This window comes from Falco biarmicus, chromosome 1 (assembly GCF_023638135.1).
Source record: "Falco biarmicus isolate bFalBia1 chromosome 1, bFalBia1.pri, whole genome shotgun sequence".
Taxonomy (NCBI): domain Eukaryota; kingdom Metazoa; phylum Chordata; class Aves; order Falconiformes; family Falconidae; genus Falco; species Falco biarmicus.
Genome location: NC_079288.1, coordinates 33394209 through 33409750, shown reverse-complemented (window position 1 = coordinate 33409750; position 15542 = coordinate 33394209). Strand labels below are relative to the sequence as shown.

Genomic DNA, 15542 nt, shown 5'->3' with positions numbered 1-15542 from the left:
CCCCGGGGTTCCTCGGAAGGGACGCGCCCCCGGGGCAGGCTAACAGCAACGGAGAAGGCACCGGGCCGGGGGCTGCGGGAGGGGGGCGGGGCGGGCCCCGTGCCGGAGCGGCGGCAGGGCCGGGACGCGGGGCGGGGGAAGCCCGGCGGGGCGGTGCTGGGCGGGCGGTACTTAAGGCGGCAGCGGCGGGGGGGGCGGCTCCGCCGTGCCCATGGCTCCACCGAGCGCTGCTCGGGCGCTCTGCGCCGTCATCCGCCTGGGTGTCCCCCGCCGGCCCCGCTCCGCGCCCGCCGCCGCACCCCGCGGAGCCGCCCCGGCGCCGGCTGCGGGTAGGGGGGCCCGGCCGGTGTCGCCCACCCCCCCTCCGCGGGGTGCGGAGCGGGGGCCGCCGCCCGCTGTGGATTTCGGGGACCCCCGGGAGGCGTTCCGCAGCAAGAGCAGCGCCGAGCTGCTGCGGGGGCTGCTGGTGCTGGGGCTGTGCGCTGTGGGGCCGCTGGTGGAGCACAACCGCGAGGTGCGGGGGGGGGCTGCCGCTCCCGGATGATGGGGTCTCCCGGGGGGGCTGCCGGTTCCGGGCGGGGGCCTGGCCTGGCCTGGGCGGGGCGGGGGCTACCCGTCCCGGGCAGAGGCAGTTCCCCCGCCGGGCCGGAGGGGGGCTGCCGGTTCCGGGTGGGATGCCCGGCCTGGGGGGCTACTGGTTTTGGACCGGGAAGGGGCTGCCGGTCTCAGGCGGGGGGGCCTGTGCTGGCCTTGGGGGGCTGCCGCTCCGGGAGGGGGGGTCCCGTGCCGGGCCTGGGGGGCTGCTGGTTCCTGGCACAGAGGCTCTTGTGCCCGACCGGGGGAGGCCGCCGGTCCCCCGCCGCTGCGGGGGCTTCCCGCTCCGGGGGCTGCTGGTCCCGGGCGGGGGGGGATTCCTATGCTGGGCCTGGGGATGCTGCCGGTTCTGTACCGGGGAGGAGCTATCCGCTCCGTGGGGCCGCCGGAGCAGGGCGGGTGCCGGCCAGCGGGGTCGCTGAGCTGCCGTTCTCCCGCAGCTGCTGCAGCTGTGCCAGCGGGTGCTGGGGCAGGCGCTGTTCGAGCGGCTGATGAAGATGACCTTCTACGGGCAGTTCGTGGCCGGGGAGGACCAGGAGGCCATCAAGCCGCTCATCCGGCGGAACCAGGCCTTCGGCGTGGGCGCCGTGCTGGACTACAGCGTGGAGGAGGACCTGAGCGCCGAGGAGGCCGAGCGCAAGGACCTGGCGTGAGTGCGGGGCCCGGGCGGCGGCGGCGGGAGCGGGCCGCTCCGCTATTGGCTGCGCCCGCCCATCCCCCCGCTCCCATTGGCTGCGCAGCGCTGCGTCGCAGCCCCGCCCCCCGAAGCGCGCCGGGGTGCGCCATCCCCTGCCCGCACTGGGGTGCAGACCCCCCTCTGTGCCCCCCCGCGGGGGTGTAGCCCCCCCTTATCCCTCTGCACAAATCGGGGTGCAGCCCCCCCTCAGTTCCACCCACTGGGAGGCAGCTCCCGTCTCCATCCCTCCCTCTGCACAAACCGGGGGGCAGCTCCCTCTGTTCTTCCCACGCTGGAGTCCTGTCCCACTCAAACTCCTGCACACCGGGGTGCTGCACAGCCCCCCACCCTCCTGCATGCCCTGAGGTGCTCCCCACCTCCTTTGAGGCACTTGCCCCCCATTTCCCATTCCATCTGGGGTGCTGCCCACACTGTCCCCCTTTCCCTTGCTTCTGCTGAGGTGCTGCCCCCCTCCACTGCCATGCATACACTGGGATCAGTCCCCCCATCCCCCTTTTTCCTACCCCCAGTGGGGTCGTGTTGCCCTGCACACACTGGGGTGCTGTCCTGCTCTAATCTCCCTTCTCCCCCACACTGGGACACCACTCCCCACATTCCTGCTCCCTCCATCCCCCACCGTGCACCCACTGGCGTACAGTCCCCCACCATTTCTGCCCCCCTGCCCCCCCATCCTGGGCAGCTTTCCCTGCCTCCTGCGCTCTGCCAAGAGCAGGTGCCAGCCCAAGTCATGGGTTACTTTCCACTATTTGGGCTCCAATTTTGGGCAGCTCAGCTCATCTGGTCGATGGGCTGCTGGTGGCACCCCACAGTCACTGGGGTGGGTGGTGTGTCCCCCCCACTCGGGACGAGGGTGGCCCTGCCAGAGGACACAGGCTGGGGATGCAGCACGCAGCCAGGGAAGGCTGCAGCAGCCCTGTGTCCCTGTTTGCAGCCAGGGCCACCATCCAGCTGCCACATGCTTGTCACATGGTGTTAGAAATGCAGTGGAAACTGCTTCTTGGGGTCATTTGCAAACGGGGTTTCGGGTCAGTGTGGTGATGCAGGTGCTGCTGCTGGCCTCCTCCCAGCTGCTGCTAGGAACCTTATCTCTGTGTCCCACCCAGGTGCTGCTTATCAGGGACCCCCACTTGCTGTAGCGGGGTGGCAGTGCCCCTTGCTGCTGCTGCCAGAAATTCCTGTCAGCACCAAGGTCTCCCCTGTCTGCAGCAAGCACAGGCAGCTTGCAAGGGCAGCACTGGCATGGGAGCTGCGTGGGGGGGAGGCAGGACTGTGCCCATCCCAGCCCCTTGTGGATTGAATTGCAAACTTTTTTTTTATATATAAAAGTTTCAAAATACCTGACTGCAGCCCCGTGGCTGTGGGATGGCTCTCTGGGAGACACAGAGCAGCGGTGTTTGCAGGAGCTGCTGGTTTCTTCCCTGGGCATGCAGCCACGGTCTGGACACATTGCTCAGCATCCCAGTGGGGGTTGAGCTGGTGGTGCTGGTGCTGGCACTGCTGCCCTACTTGGTCTGGCTGTGCCTGTGCTGAGTGCTTGCCTGTGTTGGACCACTAAGGGCTTTGGCAGGCAGGTTCTGCCCACGCCTGTGTCCTGCTTGCTCATGGGGGGCTGGATGTCAGGATTTGTGAGCTCTCAGCTGTGCTTATCCCCCACCAGTGCAGATTTGGGGGTTGCATGTGTGGGACTCCTTGCTGGATGAACTCTGCCTGTGCTGTGTGAGTCATTCCCACCCAAGAGAGCTCAGCAAAGCCACACACTGGACCCTGTTCCCCATTGCTCCCGATACCACCCTGCCTGAGCCCCAGTGGGGTTTTCCCCAACAAAGGGGGATGCCATATTGCCCAGGGATATCACAGAATGGGGACAAAGCCCAGGGGAGGTGTGGGTGGCATCAGGAGGACTGTGTTGGCCCATGCCAAGCATCGCTCTGGATCCTCCTTGGCTCTGTTCAGGGTAAAACCCCAAATCACCAGTGCTTCTGCTGGGGGTGATGCTCACGTGGTTGAGAGGGGTGAGTGGTGCTGGGCTCTGGAGTTGCATCATGTCCTCCTTTCAGCGCTTTGGGGGTTTTACCCCACTGCCAGCTGCGGAGCAGAGGCACAAACCCAGCACCGTTGTTTGGCCTCCTGGTGCCATCTGCTGTCTCTCCAAGCTGAGCTGTGCTGGCCCTACCAGTGCAGCCTTCTCTTCTGGAGCAAGTTGGAGACAACAGCAGGAAAATGCCCTTTCCTCCCCGGCAATGGGCCATGGCCACTCCTTGTCACAGGCTTTCTGGTTGGGAATACCAATGCAACGTGGGCAGGCACCGGCTTATCCTGCCTGCTGCAGGCTGATACTTGCCCTGCCCCACCTGGGCTGGCATCCAGAGCTCTGCCAGCTTGTGCCAGGAGTCCTTGGCAATGTGCTGAAGGCTCTGCCAGGTCATGGTGGCGTGGCTGGAGGAAGGTATCCTGCAGGCAGCAGGACCTAGGTGCTGCTCTGCTCCTGGGGCAGCATGTGGGCTGGGGGCTTTGGGATGGGTGCAGCCCTGGTGGGGTGTGGAGCTGCAGTGCTGCGGCTGGGCAGGGCCTTCTGTTCCCTCTGGGGTGAAACAAGGAGCCCCCCCATAGCAGAGGTGATTATGGTCCCCTTGCATCCTTGGGGCCGTTGCTGGCTCATGGGCGTCCCAAGATGCTGGCATCATGAGCCAGAAGGTGGGTTGGGTTTGTGCTAGCATGGGCAAAGATAATCCTGCCCCAAGCACTGCCAGAAACCCTGGACGGCTCTGACACACAGCTGGTGGACTTTGCTTCCTCTAGAGATTTCTTGTGTGGACACCCGATATCTACCCCAGTGTGGGATTACAATCCAGCCTGGCCAATCAGCCTCCCAGAGCTACTGCCTCCCCTTCTCCTTCTGCTCCCAGTGCTGCTGCCTCCCCTACTGCTGCACCTGCTGTGCTGCAGCTCCTCAGGGTCACAGCATGGTCTCTGTGGAGCTTGAAGCTGTGCAAGGAGGTCCTGTGGTGGTCCTGGGCTGGTGCATGCTGGCAACTCATGGTGCACGCTTGAAGGACTTTCCTTCTGCCAAAAGTTTTGTTTTATTCCTACCTGCCAGGTTTTAAGCATCACCCATAGCTCCAGTCTGGGCTTCACGTGACTGAGTTTTTCCTTGGGTCTGGTAACTGGGGGACAACTTCTCCCCGGTGTTCCCTCATCCCCTTTGACAGACCCATTTGCTGACAAGCAAAGCAATATGCTGTGCTTTGGCACCCTCCTGGTAACCTCCAGGGCAAAATGGATTATTGCCTACTTATTTCTGACAGGCGGACCTTTGTGCTTCTCCTGAGACGTTTTATTTGAGCCTGATCAAAAACTTCCTGAAAGCCAGTCTGCTGTGTCAGCTGCATTACCCTTCCCAGCAATCCAGCGAGCTGCATCAAGTGTTTGTAACCTGCTTTGCAGCACTTGGAAGGCCTGCTTGGTGCATGCTTTGGGCGAGTGTGAGCTCCCAGGTCCTGAGCATCCCTTGCAGGTGGCTCCTTTCTGGTTACAGCCTGCCAGAAGTGTTTGGACAGTGCCTGGAGATGTGTCCTGCTCTGGGAGACTTGCTTTTCGTTCGCAGAAGGGATGGCCAGGTAGAAGCTGGGTTAAGTGGCACTTGGTTGGTGTAGGAATGGCTTTGCTGGCCAAGACTAATATTACAAAGAAAGCAGATGATAAGCAGGAAGAGCTGTTTCTTCAGCTGGAAGGAGCTTCCTTTATTTTGCTTGATGCAGAACAATAAAATGAGCACCATGGCACTGCTTTGAATGCCCCCCTGGGGGGGGTGAAGGGCTCAGTACAGTCATGCAGCAGGAATGCTGCTGGAAAGGGTGTGTTTGCCTTCAGGAACACAAACCCCTCAAATTCAAGGGTGCTGTTTGCTAACTGAGTTGTGTGTGTTCACCCCGGGTAGGTCAGAGGAGGCTTTGCCCACAGCATCTCAGGTGTTGGACACAAGCTGTGTGTTGGAGTTCAGAGCTGTCCTGCTGCGGCTGAGACCTGCCCACAGGACCCATCTCTCAGCATGTCCTCAGAATTACAGCAGTGTCCTGCTGAAGCCTTCCCCAACGCCACACCGCCTGCTCCAAGGGGACCTTCCATCCACTGAGGGCTTTGCTGTTGCATCCCGGCCCTGGGTGTATGATGTCTGCTCCCTTCTTTCTTCCATCCTCTGTATTCAGGAGCAGAAAGCTTCTTGACCTGCCTTTGTGGTAGCAAAATCAGGGAGCAGAGCCTGCTAGACGTGGTGCCTGCTACTCCCAGTGAGCTCTGACTGCTCCTGCCCCAGTTCACGCCAGGCTTTGCTGCATTTTGAGCAACGTGGGGCTGTTACTGGCCAAGAGGAGCAGGAGGGAAAGGCTTTTCTCTGCTTGTTTATGCTTCCAGCAGCCCCTAATCCCTGTCACAGGGTCTGCATGTGAGAGAACATGTTCTGGGACCATGCCACGTGCCTCTGTTCCCTTGCGTGAGTCCTCTGGTTCCAGATGGGTGGCTTTGCTGCCTGCCTCACAGCGTGCTTCCCCGCCGTTGGGCATGGCCACTTTTGGGACAGTGACTCCAAAGAGGAGATCTCCTGGAGGAGGTGGCTCTGCTGTCACTCAGGGCTCCTCTCCAGGGGCTGGGAGAGTTCTAGGGTGAGACCCCAGGTCTGTGGGCTGGATATAGGGTGTCAGCAAGAAGGCTTGGCTGCTCAAGCTCAAGGATCTCGTGACTTGGCCAGCATCCCCCAGGCTGTCAGAGCCCTGTTATCTCTGTGGCAAAGATCTTGGGCTTGAAATTACATCCGGGATCAGCTGGAGTTGAAGCTGAGACCTTGTTTATAAGCTGTTGGCTAATGCCAAGGCACAGAGGAGCACGGGGTGGCTGAGCTGCAGGAGGGCACCCTGATGGCTTGATGCACCCTTGGAACCTAGAGGAGCCTGTTGCTTCATGGTCTGGCTGCTGGTCGTGAGGCATTGGGCTGCAGCTTGGTGCCACCACAGTGCAGACTACAGGCTAGTGTGGTTGGAGACACAGCAGCCAACCCCACCAGGGCTGACCTTGTTCTTGCCCTTGGGCTGGGCTGTTTGAGAGCAGCTCTGGACCCTGGGACAGAGCATCCTCCCTGTGCAGCCTCAGGGCCTCCAGGTAACACTTGCCTGGAGATTGAAACCCCGTTGCTTTCCATTTCTACGGATGGGTTTGGGGCATCTGACCTGCCAGCAGAGCTCATGCCAAACAGCGTTTGAGCCCGTGGCGATGGGATGGTGAGGGAAGAGCAAGGTCCAGCGCCAGGCTGGTGGCAGGGGAGCCTTGGAGCTGCCCTGGCCACCAGCGGGGGGTGGCAGGGGAGTTGCTGACCTGGCCCTTATCTGCCTTGTTTCTCTTCTTAGCTCCTGCACCTCTGCAGCCGAGAAGGAAATGGGAGGTGAGTGACCCAGCCTCTTCTGCTGCCAGGCGATGGCCTGAAGGGTCCAGGCACTGTGAGCCTAGCGTGGGGGAAGGACCCAGCTCCCACAGCCTCAAAACATGAATTAGATGAGGAATATCTTTGTTCTTGGGCAACCCTGCTCCTTGGCAAAGGCTCAGCCTCTGCTGGGGCAACAGAGCAGGCAGGGCATGTTGCAGCCCTCAGGGGCTCTTTTGAGGTCCAAGCTGGAGCCCCCCTCCCCTGCACCCACGGCAGAAGCTCCTGGGAAGTCTTGTGGGCCATGCAGCCCTGCCGAGCTCCTACCTCCATCCTCTTCCACCCCAGGAGCAGGACAAAGGGAGAAACAATACCAAGTCCAACGAGGATTTGGGGATCGCCGCGGTGGGGTCATCAGCGCTCGCACGTACTTCTATGCTGATGAGGCCAAGTGTGACCAGCACATGGAGACTTTCCTCCGCTGCATCGATGCCTCAAGTAAGTGCTCCGTGTGTCCTGAGCAGCCCCACAGTGCTTGGGGACTACAGGAACCCTGCAACCCAGCACTGTATCTCAGGTACCTTCCTTCTGCCTGAGCATCCTGCCTGTCGGGCTAGCTCTGTCTCTGTGGCTCCATCCAGGTGGCAGCTCAGAGGACGGCTTCTCGGCCATCAAGCTGACGGCACTGGGCCGGCCTCAGTTCCTGGTGAGTGTTGAGGCTGTGACCAGGGTGAGGTGGGTCAGAGCCAGGGCAACAGGTAATGCTTGTGTGGGAGCAGGTGCTTTGGGGTGCCAGGTTTGCTGCAGTAGCCTCTTTACTGATGGTAGAAAGCAGTAGACACCAACGGGTTGTCCCCAAGAACCACCCTGGAGACCCTGCCTCAACTTCTGGGGATGCATGGATAGCTCAGAAGTGTAAAGGTCTCAGCATGAGGGTGTGGGGGTCTGTACTGCTAGGCTTGGCCCCTGCTTGGCCAAAGTGCCCTGCTATAGGGTCGGGATCTGCCTCAGGCTGGGTATGATCTTGCAAAGCCCTGGCATGATAGGCTCCAAGCCAGCTGGGCTCCAACCCAGGTGTCTCACCTTGAGCTCTGTACCCACAGCTGCAATTCTCGGAGGTGCTAGTGAAGTGGCGGAGATTCTTCCACCAAATGGCTGCGGAGCAGGGCCAGGCTGGGCGGGCAGCGCTGGAGATGAAGCTGGAGGCGGAGAAGCTGCAGGTGAGGCAGTGGTGTCTGAGGGAGGAGGCTGTGCTGCCAGGGATGTGCTGCTGGAGGTGGCCGATGGCTGTAGCAGCCCTGACCTGTGACAGTAGCCCCTTGGCACTGATGCTCCTTTTGGTGGTAGGAAGCCCTGGCCAACCTCGGCATCGCGACCAAGGCGGAGAGCCAGCACTGGTTCACAGGCGAGAACCTGGGCATGAGCGGGTAAGCTGCCTGTGACCTGGGCGTACTGCGGGATGTGGATGCTGGGGGGAACCTCATCCCACTTCCCAGGATGGTGGGGCAGCAGTGAGGGGAGGTCTTCAAAGGCCAGCGCTGGCTTAGCACAGCGACCAAGCATAGAGGTCTGGGTGGAGGTGACAAGATGGGTCAGGGTGACACGCGCCACACACCCTGTTTGCTGGTGGGGGTCAGGAGCTGGTAGAGACCCCCTCCCTGCCCCTGCAAGACACCAGTATGGACCTGGCTCTCTGCTCCCAGCACTGTGGACCTGCTGGACTGGAACAGCCTGATCGACAGCCGCACCAAGCTCTCCAAGCTGCTGCTTATCCCCAACATGCAGGTGGGTACCCATCTACGCTACCGCCGGAGCAGCCCCACAGGGAGGGCACTGGGGGTTTTGGGGAGCTGGGTGTGTGTCTGCTGCCCCCCAGCCCTGCCTGGTAGCTTGCTGGTGGCTGTGGTGCCGGTTGGCATCTGTGCTGTCAGGGCCTGGCCGTGCTGTGATCCAGTGTGTGCAGCCAGCAAGCTGGCAGGGTGGGCACCCTGTGCTGGCCGGTGGGTGCTGGGGAGCTGGCGTGGGCAGTGGCCCTGGGGATGGGCTTTTCCCAGAGGGTGTTTGTCTCTCCTGTGGGCAGGGTGCCACAAGCTGTTGTCATTTCAGACAGGGCAGCTTGAGCCTCTGCTCTCACGCTTCACTGAGGAGGAGGATCTGCAGATGAAGCGGATGCTGCAGCGGATGGATGTCCTGGCCAAGGTAAAGAAGCGCTGGGGCTGGGGGAGCTGCGCATGAGCACTGCTGCAGAGGGGGAGACATGTAGCAGGTGGCCCCGTGAACCCAACCTGCATGTCACTCACCCCCCAGAGAGCCGTGGAGAAGGGTGTGAGGCTGATGGTGGATGCAGAGCAGAGCTACTTCCAGCCAGCCATCAGCCGCCTCACCCTGGAGATGCAGCGCCGCTTCAACAGGGATCGAGCGATTATCTTCAACACCTACCAGTGCTACCTGAAGGTGAGGTCCGGCAGGAGGCTGGGCAGGAAAGACCTGCTGGAGCAGCTGGATGGAGACCTTGGGTCCTGAAGCCATGGCGATGCAATGGTGCAGCTCCAAGGCTGGCTGCCTGAAGGTGCAGTGCAGAGGTGACACTGGTGCGATGACCTTGTGCCATCTCTTCCTTCTGGTCGCAGGAGGCTTATGACAATGTGACAGTGGATGTGGAGCTGTCACGCAGGGAGGGCTGGCACTTCGGCACCAAGCTGGTCCGTGGTGCCTACATGGAACAGGAGCGGGAGAGGGCGGCCCAGATTGGCTATGAGGATCCCATCAACCCCACCTATGAGAAGACTAATGAGATGTACCACAGGTAGGGGACAGCCCTAGCCATGGTCCTTCCTCCCGCCCCACCAGGCACATGCTCGAGTGGCCTCACCACACAACCTCAAACTGTCTTACAGGTGCCTGGATTATATCTTGGAGGAGATCAAGCACAGCCGGAAAGCCAATGTGATGGTGGCATCTCACAACGAGGACACAGTGAAGTTCACCCTGCGCAGGTGTGTGCCAGGGAGGCAGCATGGCATGGCAGGGACTGGGGGCTTGAGGGATGTGGGGGCCCAGTAAAGCCCCGTGGTGAGATGTGCTGTGACTTGTCAGGTCTCCTGTGTGCTCCCCTGTGGGATCCTAGCTTCCATCTGGTGCTCAGGGCTTGGAGCTGGGGCACAGCACGGTAGCCCAGAGCAGCTAGAGCTAGCCTCGTTCCCCAACCCAGAGGCTGTTTTAAAAACAAATCCCTGCAGTCCTTGCATTCCAGCGTCCATCTGGGACATGGTCAGTGCCGTGCTCTCATACTTGGAGATGATCCCTGCTCCTCTGGCAGGACATGCTGCCCCTGCATGCTCTGCTGTCTCTGCTCTTCCCTAATGCCAAGACTTGGCTTGCAGGATGATGGAGCTTGGGATCCATCCCTCAGAGAAGAAGGTGTATTTTGGGCAGCTGCTGGGCATGTGTGACCAGATTACCTTTCCCCTGGGTGAGTGCTGGGAGCCGGGGGGACTTGGCAAACATGCTGCTGCCCCACCTTGACCCCTGGGGTCTCGCTGAGTAGATGCTGTGGGGTCTGAAGGGTGGATGGAGCCAGGCTATGGAGCAGGGCTGGCTGAGGACAGTGCCTTGTTGCCTCTTCCCCAGCTGCGTGGAGTGCTGTGACCCCTGCACGAGTTTTGGGGATGATGTAGATGTAGAATCACATCTGTCTCCTTGGAGGCCCCATGAGACCATAATGGCTGGGCAGGGAGATTCCTGCTTTGGACTACAAGCTGAGATGGGGGTACTCCTAGGAGGGGCAGAGGCTGATCCTGGCAGCCAGGAAGCCCCTCCTGTATGTTCCTGGTCTGGGAGTGCTGCTTTGATCTGCTGGAGGTGCACATCCAGCCCTGGCCTCTCTGCTGCTGGAGTGGCAACAGCCTCTTGCATGACCTTGTCACTTCATCTGCTGATGGCCCAGGCAGCGGAGCAGAGCTCTCAGGGGTCCTGGCAGAGGGACTTGCAGGGGTCCAAGGCAGCACGGCTTAGGTCAGGGACTGACTCCCCCTGCTCATACCAGTGTCCAGTGCGGAGAGCCGAGGCCAGGAGAGCAACAGGAGGCAGACCGGGCAGTTGTCCAGCGTGGATGCTGCTCTGTCCTGGAGTTCCCCTTGCAAGCGGGGCTTGGCTGCCGGTCTGCAACCTCCTCTGGTCATGCTGGAAAAATGTGTTAACTTGATGTTTCTGGTTGAATGCTTCTTGAATTGGCCCAGCCCTGGCTGCTGACATTCCCAGGGCTCCTGGTGACCTCGGCCCGCTCCCCCTGGCGCCTTCCCAAGCTCCGGGTGCTGAGATGGGGAGGGATGTGCTGCTGCTCCCCCAACCTGGGCAGGCTCACGGGGCTGCTCCTGGGACTCCTCTCCCTGGTGCTCAAGCGCAGCCTCCAGCTGCTGCAGCCCTCCTGCCCACCATCCCTGCTCCATCAGCACAGCCCCAGGGGCGTGGGAGAGCTGGGGGCTGTAAGGGAGGCTTTTTCCCTTATTTCTTTTTATTTTGCTCTTTTTTTTTTTTCCTCTCTTTTTTTGGTTTTTGGGGGGTTTTGGTGGGGTTTTTTTCTTTCTTGTTACTTCCTTGACCAGCCTTTCTCCCTCCAGGTCAAGCTGGTTTCCCTGTCTACAAATATGTGCCCTACGGACCGGTGAATGAGGTGCTGCCCTACCTGTCCCGGAGAGCCCAGGAGAACAGGGGGTTTATGCAGCGGGCGAACCGGGAGCGGGACCTTCTCTGGAGGGAGGTCAAGAGGCGGCTTCTCGCAGGCAGCCTCTTCAGCCCCAGCCACTAACCTCACCCTGGCACCCAGCCCAGGGGCTCCTGTGCCTTCATCTATAACCACTACTGCCCTTCCCCATCCTAATTCTGCTGCAGTCCCCCCCCCCAGCCCCCCTTGTCCTGGGAGGGGATGCGTCCTTATCGCTGTTTGAACCACATACACCTTCTGGAGGTCACTGCTGTAGGGTTGCCCCAGCTGGCACTGCCCCAGGGGATGTCCCTCTGCTGTCCCAGGGGCTCCTGGGCTGTCTCAGGGGAGATGCTGGGGCTCCTCTGCCAGACCTCCTGCCTCCGTGAGCACTGTCCCGGGGTTTTCCCCTTGCAGGATTGCACAAGGGGCTTTGGCCACCCGCTCCGTGCCACAGGCTCAGGTCTGGGGCAGGCTGGGTGGCTCGGGAGCAAGCTGGCCTCTGCCAGAAGCGCCTCCGGCCTCTGCCACAGCTGGGGCTTAGTCTCTTTCAGCTCTGTGGAGACAGATGCCAAAGCAGAGCCTACCGTGGGTTGCTGGGCAGGGGCAGGGCGAGTCCCTGCTGCCTGTCCCAGGGCAGATGCTACCTGGCTGCTCAGCAGCTTTGCACAGATCAGAGCTGGGTCTCCCCACATCCCACCGGGCTAAGCAGAGCCGAAGCCCCGTGGGGTTGCCCATCCTCAGGCATGCCTCCAGCAGGGCAGGAGGGGCGAGGGGAGCTGGCTGGTCCCATCCCCGCACTGTTCCTGCCCTGCCCACAGTCCCAGCTCCAAGGATGGGCCAGGTCTGTGCTGCAGGCGGGGGCAGTGATGGCGTGGGAGCACCAGGAGCCAGACCACAGCTTGGCTCTACTATACACTGGATTTGCAGAGTGATGATGATTAAATCATAACTGTTCTTGCTCCTGTCTCTCTCTTGGACTTACAATGGGCAGCCATCTGTCCCCAGGCCGTGCTTCACTGCCCTGGTCTCAACGGGAGGTTAGTGCCTGCCCTCGGCCCCCTCCAGCTGCGTGTTTGGGCTGGAGCTGAGGCTGAGGCTTGGGGAAAGGAGCTGGAGACAGGCTGTGCCGAGGCCAAGCTTCTCCAGGCCTGGGAATGGAGCTGTGTGGAGCTGTCTGTGATGGGCTTTGGGGAAGCAGGGAGACCTGGAGTATCCTACTAGGTGCAGAGGGAGGATGGCAGCTGTGGGAGAGCCTCTGCTCCCCCAGAGATCTGCTTTTGGGGGACGTGCACCTTGCAGGCTGTGCCTGAAATTAGGGGCAGTTTGTCCTGGGCTTGTTTTGGGCTGTGCAGGACCGCAAGCACCTCTGGGAATCCTTGCCTGGCACCTGAGAAACCATCTCCTTTTTCCCCAGGTCAGTCCCTCCGCTTCTGGTGAGCCACCCCTAAGCCAAAGGGGTGAAGTTTAGGCTTTCCAGAGATGTTCACCTATTGCCTCTTCTCTAGCTGAGATTCCCATGCCTTAATAACACCCAGAGGAGCAGGGAGCATGGCTGGAGCACGGGGCCAGGGTTGCTGGTATTTAAAAGCAGTGCTGGTTCAGGCAGCAGCTGGGGTCCAGCTGTTTCAGGAAGGAGAGGAGATGTACTCCCAGGACTGGGCTGCCTCCAGCCCATGCAGGATGCTGCAGCAGTGGCATGGACCAGCCTGCTTTTTTGGAGTTAATCCCCTCCCCAGCCCTCTTTCCAGGACAGAAACGTCAGCTCCACTGCATGTGTGCAGGGGAAGTGCTGCTTGCTGCTCTCTGCAGGAGCTGTGTGTGGGTGCAAGGTAGCCTACCCAAGGTACTGGATGCCCTTGCAACCCCCCAGATCCCCATGTTCCCAGCAAATTTTACCTGTGCTCAGCCAGAAAACATCAACCACTCCTCTTATTTCTGGGTGCATTGATCCAACCAAACCCTCCCTCTATCTTAGGCTTTCCCCACGCTGCCCAGTTTTGGCTTTTGCTGCTGGAAGCTGCTTTCTTCTAGCCTCGAAGGAAGGGGAGGCATGAACCAGTAGTGGGTATACTGGTAACTCGTGCTGCAGCACGCTTGCTTGCAAGGATGCTGGCTACAGCAGCAGGGGGAGTTGCATGGGGAAAGAGCCTGTATCCTTGCAGCAACCATCTCGGCAGCCTTGTGCTCAAATGCCATGAGCAGCCCAAGTGCACACGTGAGCGTGGGCTCCTTCCAAGGAGCAGAGCCTGGCCGCGTCCCCACAGGATGGTGACGAGCACCTCATATCGTATGACTCCCCCCGCCTGCCCTGCCGTGCAGTCCTGCCTGCTGAAACAGTTGCAGGAGTTTTTGAACCATTGACAAAATTGCATATTTTTCCTTAGTTTTGCATTCAAAAATACTATAGTGCTGGGGTTTCTTTTTTCTCTGCTATTTTCCAAAACACGGTTCAACAGGAGGCAAGCACCTGGTGGGGTGTTTCCAGCCTGAGTTCTGAAAAAGGAACTGCAAATGGTGGCGTAATGGAAAGCATCAAGCGGTGCTCTCAGAGCCCTGGCATGGCCTGCTCTGCAAAAAGGCACCAGCAATAGCCTTGCTGGGAGCAGAAGGAGAGGTGGGATGGGTGGCTGATACCCGCAGGCTACGCAATCCCCCAGCCCTGGCAGCACCAGCCAGTCCAGACCATGACATCACCAGCCCCGAGCACCATAAATCCCCCCTGCACGCCCTCAGCAGCTTCTCCACCCTCTGGCTACCAGCCTGCAGCATCTTCTGCTAGACCAGCTTATCCCTCTAGCTACGGCCCGAGCCCTGCCCTGGCATGGGTTAGACCTAGTAAAAGCAGAGCAGCAGAGGATACACTGCCTGCCTGCAGGAAGAGAAGCAAAAGCTGTTTACAGAAGCCAAGAAAACAGCCAAAAGCAAATGCATCCTTGCACAAAGCAACAGCGTGGGGAAGGTGCGGTGGTGTGAGCCTGCTCTGCCTTACCATCAGGATTCCCTAAATCCTCTCTAGCAGGATGCTGCCCAACTCATGCCTACTGCAACGGAGCCTTTGCATCCACAGGAAACCCCTGGAGGTGTGTGGCCCTCAGACCCAGCTCCGGGGGAGATGCACACTGTCCACACACCCTTCCACACCTCCTTGGAGGCAGCCAGCACTCAGCAGGAGATTGACGCAGGTGTTTAGCTGCATTTTGTGCTACCACGTGGGAAATGGTCAGGGTGCCCTCCATCCATGCTTTCATCACAGAGCTATCACATGTCTCTAGAGCTCAGACAAGCTTGAGCCACCTCTTGCAGTGACCATTAAGCTGAAAGGCCAGCTGGCAGGAAACCCTGGTCCATTCAGTACTGCTGAGGAGGTTTATTGACTGGACTGCTCCACTGGGCTAGGGGGGTGGGACCAGTGTGGGTGCCCCAATTCCCAGCTGTGTCCTTAGGGTGGTTTAACCAGTGGCTGCTCTGAAGCCCTGCTGTCCCTGTTCAGGGTCATGCTTCCTTGCTGTGCTACCGCAGGCATCGCTTGGCTCCCATGGGTCACTGAGCAGTTCCCAACAGGCTGGTCCAGGGGCTGTTGGACACCAAGGGCTGCCAGACACATGGAGATGCCAGACCACCAGGACAGCTGGACCCCAGGACTGTCACACACCTGGGGCTGCCAGACCCGCAGGACAGCCAGACCCTGGGGCTGTCAGGCAGCTGGAGCTGCTGGATCCCTGGGTCATCCAGATGCTGGGGCTGTCGGTTACCCGGGGGCTCTTGGGCACCTGAGGCTGCCAGTCCCCTAAGGCAGCCCGACCCCAGGGCCCTTGTGCACCCAGGGCTGTAGGACCCCTGAAGCTGCAGGTCAGCTGGATCCCAGGGCTGTCGTGCATCTAGGGCTGCCAGATCCTGGGGACAACCAGAACCTGGGGCTGCCAGACTCCTGAGCGCCTGGAGCTGCCAGGCCATGAGGCCAGCCGGACCCTGGGGCTGTTGGGCACCAGAGGCTGCTGGACCGCGGGGACAGCCAGACCCTGCGGCTCTTGGACCCCCAGAGCTGTTGCCCCCCCGAGGCTGCTGCATCCCCCGGGCTGCCGGACCCCCAGGGACTCCCGGGGCCCTGGGGCTGCCAAACCCCCGTGACAGCCAAA

At 60.7% G+C, this 15542-nt stretch overlaps 1 protein-coding gene across 1 annotated transcript; it reads left to right on the top strand.

Annotated features, from left to right (window-relative positions):
• Positions 1-203: 203 nt before the first annotated feature.
• On the top strand, positions 204-12365 carry PRODH (proline dehydrogenase 1). The gene is made up of 14 exons (XM_056358958.1): positions 204-514; positions 1035-1243; positions 6688-6722; positions 7050-7199; positions 7343-7407; positions 7805-7921; positions 8049-8128; positions 8405-8486; positions 8808-8900; positions 9009-9155; positions 9332-9507; positions 9599-9697; positions 10085-10173; positions 11321-12365. The coding sequence occupies exons 1-14, from the start codon at positions 212-214 to the stop codon at positions 11506-11508; spliced, it is 1833 nt and encodes a 610-aa protein (XP_056214933.1). The 5' UTR covers positions 204-211; the 3' UTR covers positions 11509-12365.
• Positions 12366-15542: the final 3177 nt, after the last annotated feature.

What these genes read in the sequence shown, in the direction of transcription:
- PRODH (XM_056358958.1), top strand. Translation starts at nt 212, where the DNA reads ATGGCTCCACCGAGCGCTGCTCGGGCGCTCTGCGCCGTCATCCGCCTG. An exon ending in GCCGAGCGCAAGGACCTGGC is followed by an intron (nt 1,244 to 6,687) that starts GTGAGTGCGGGG and finishes TTCTCTTCTTAG; the next exon opens with CTCCTGCACCTCTGCAGCCG. An exon ending in CCAGATTACCTTTCCCCTGG is followed by an intron (nt 10,174 to 11,320) that starts GTGAGTGCTGGG and finishes TTCTCCCTCCAG; the next exon opens with GTCAAGCTGGTTTCCCTGTC.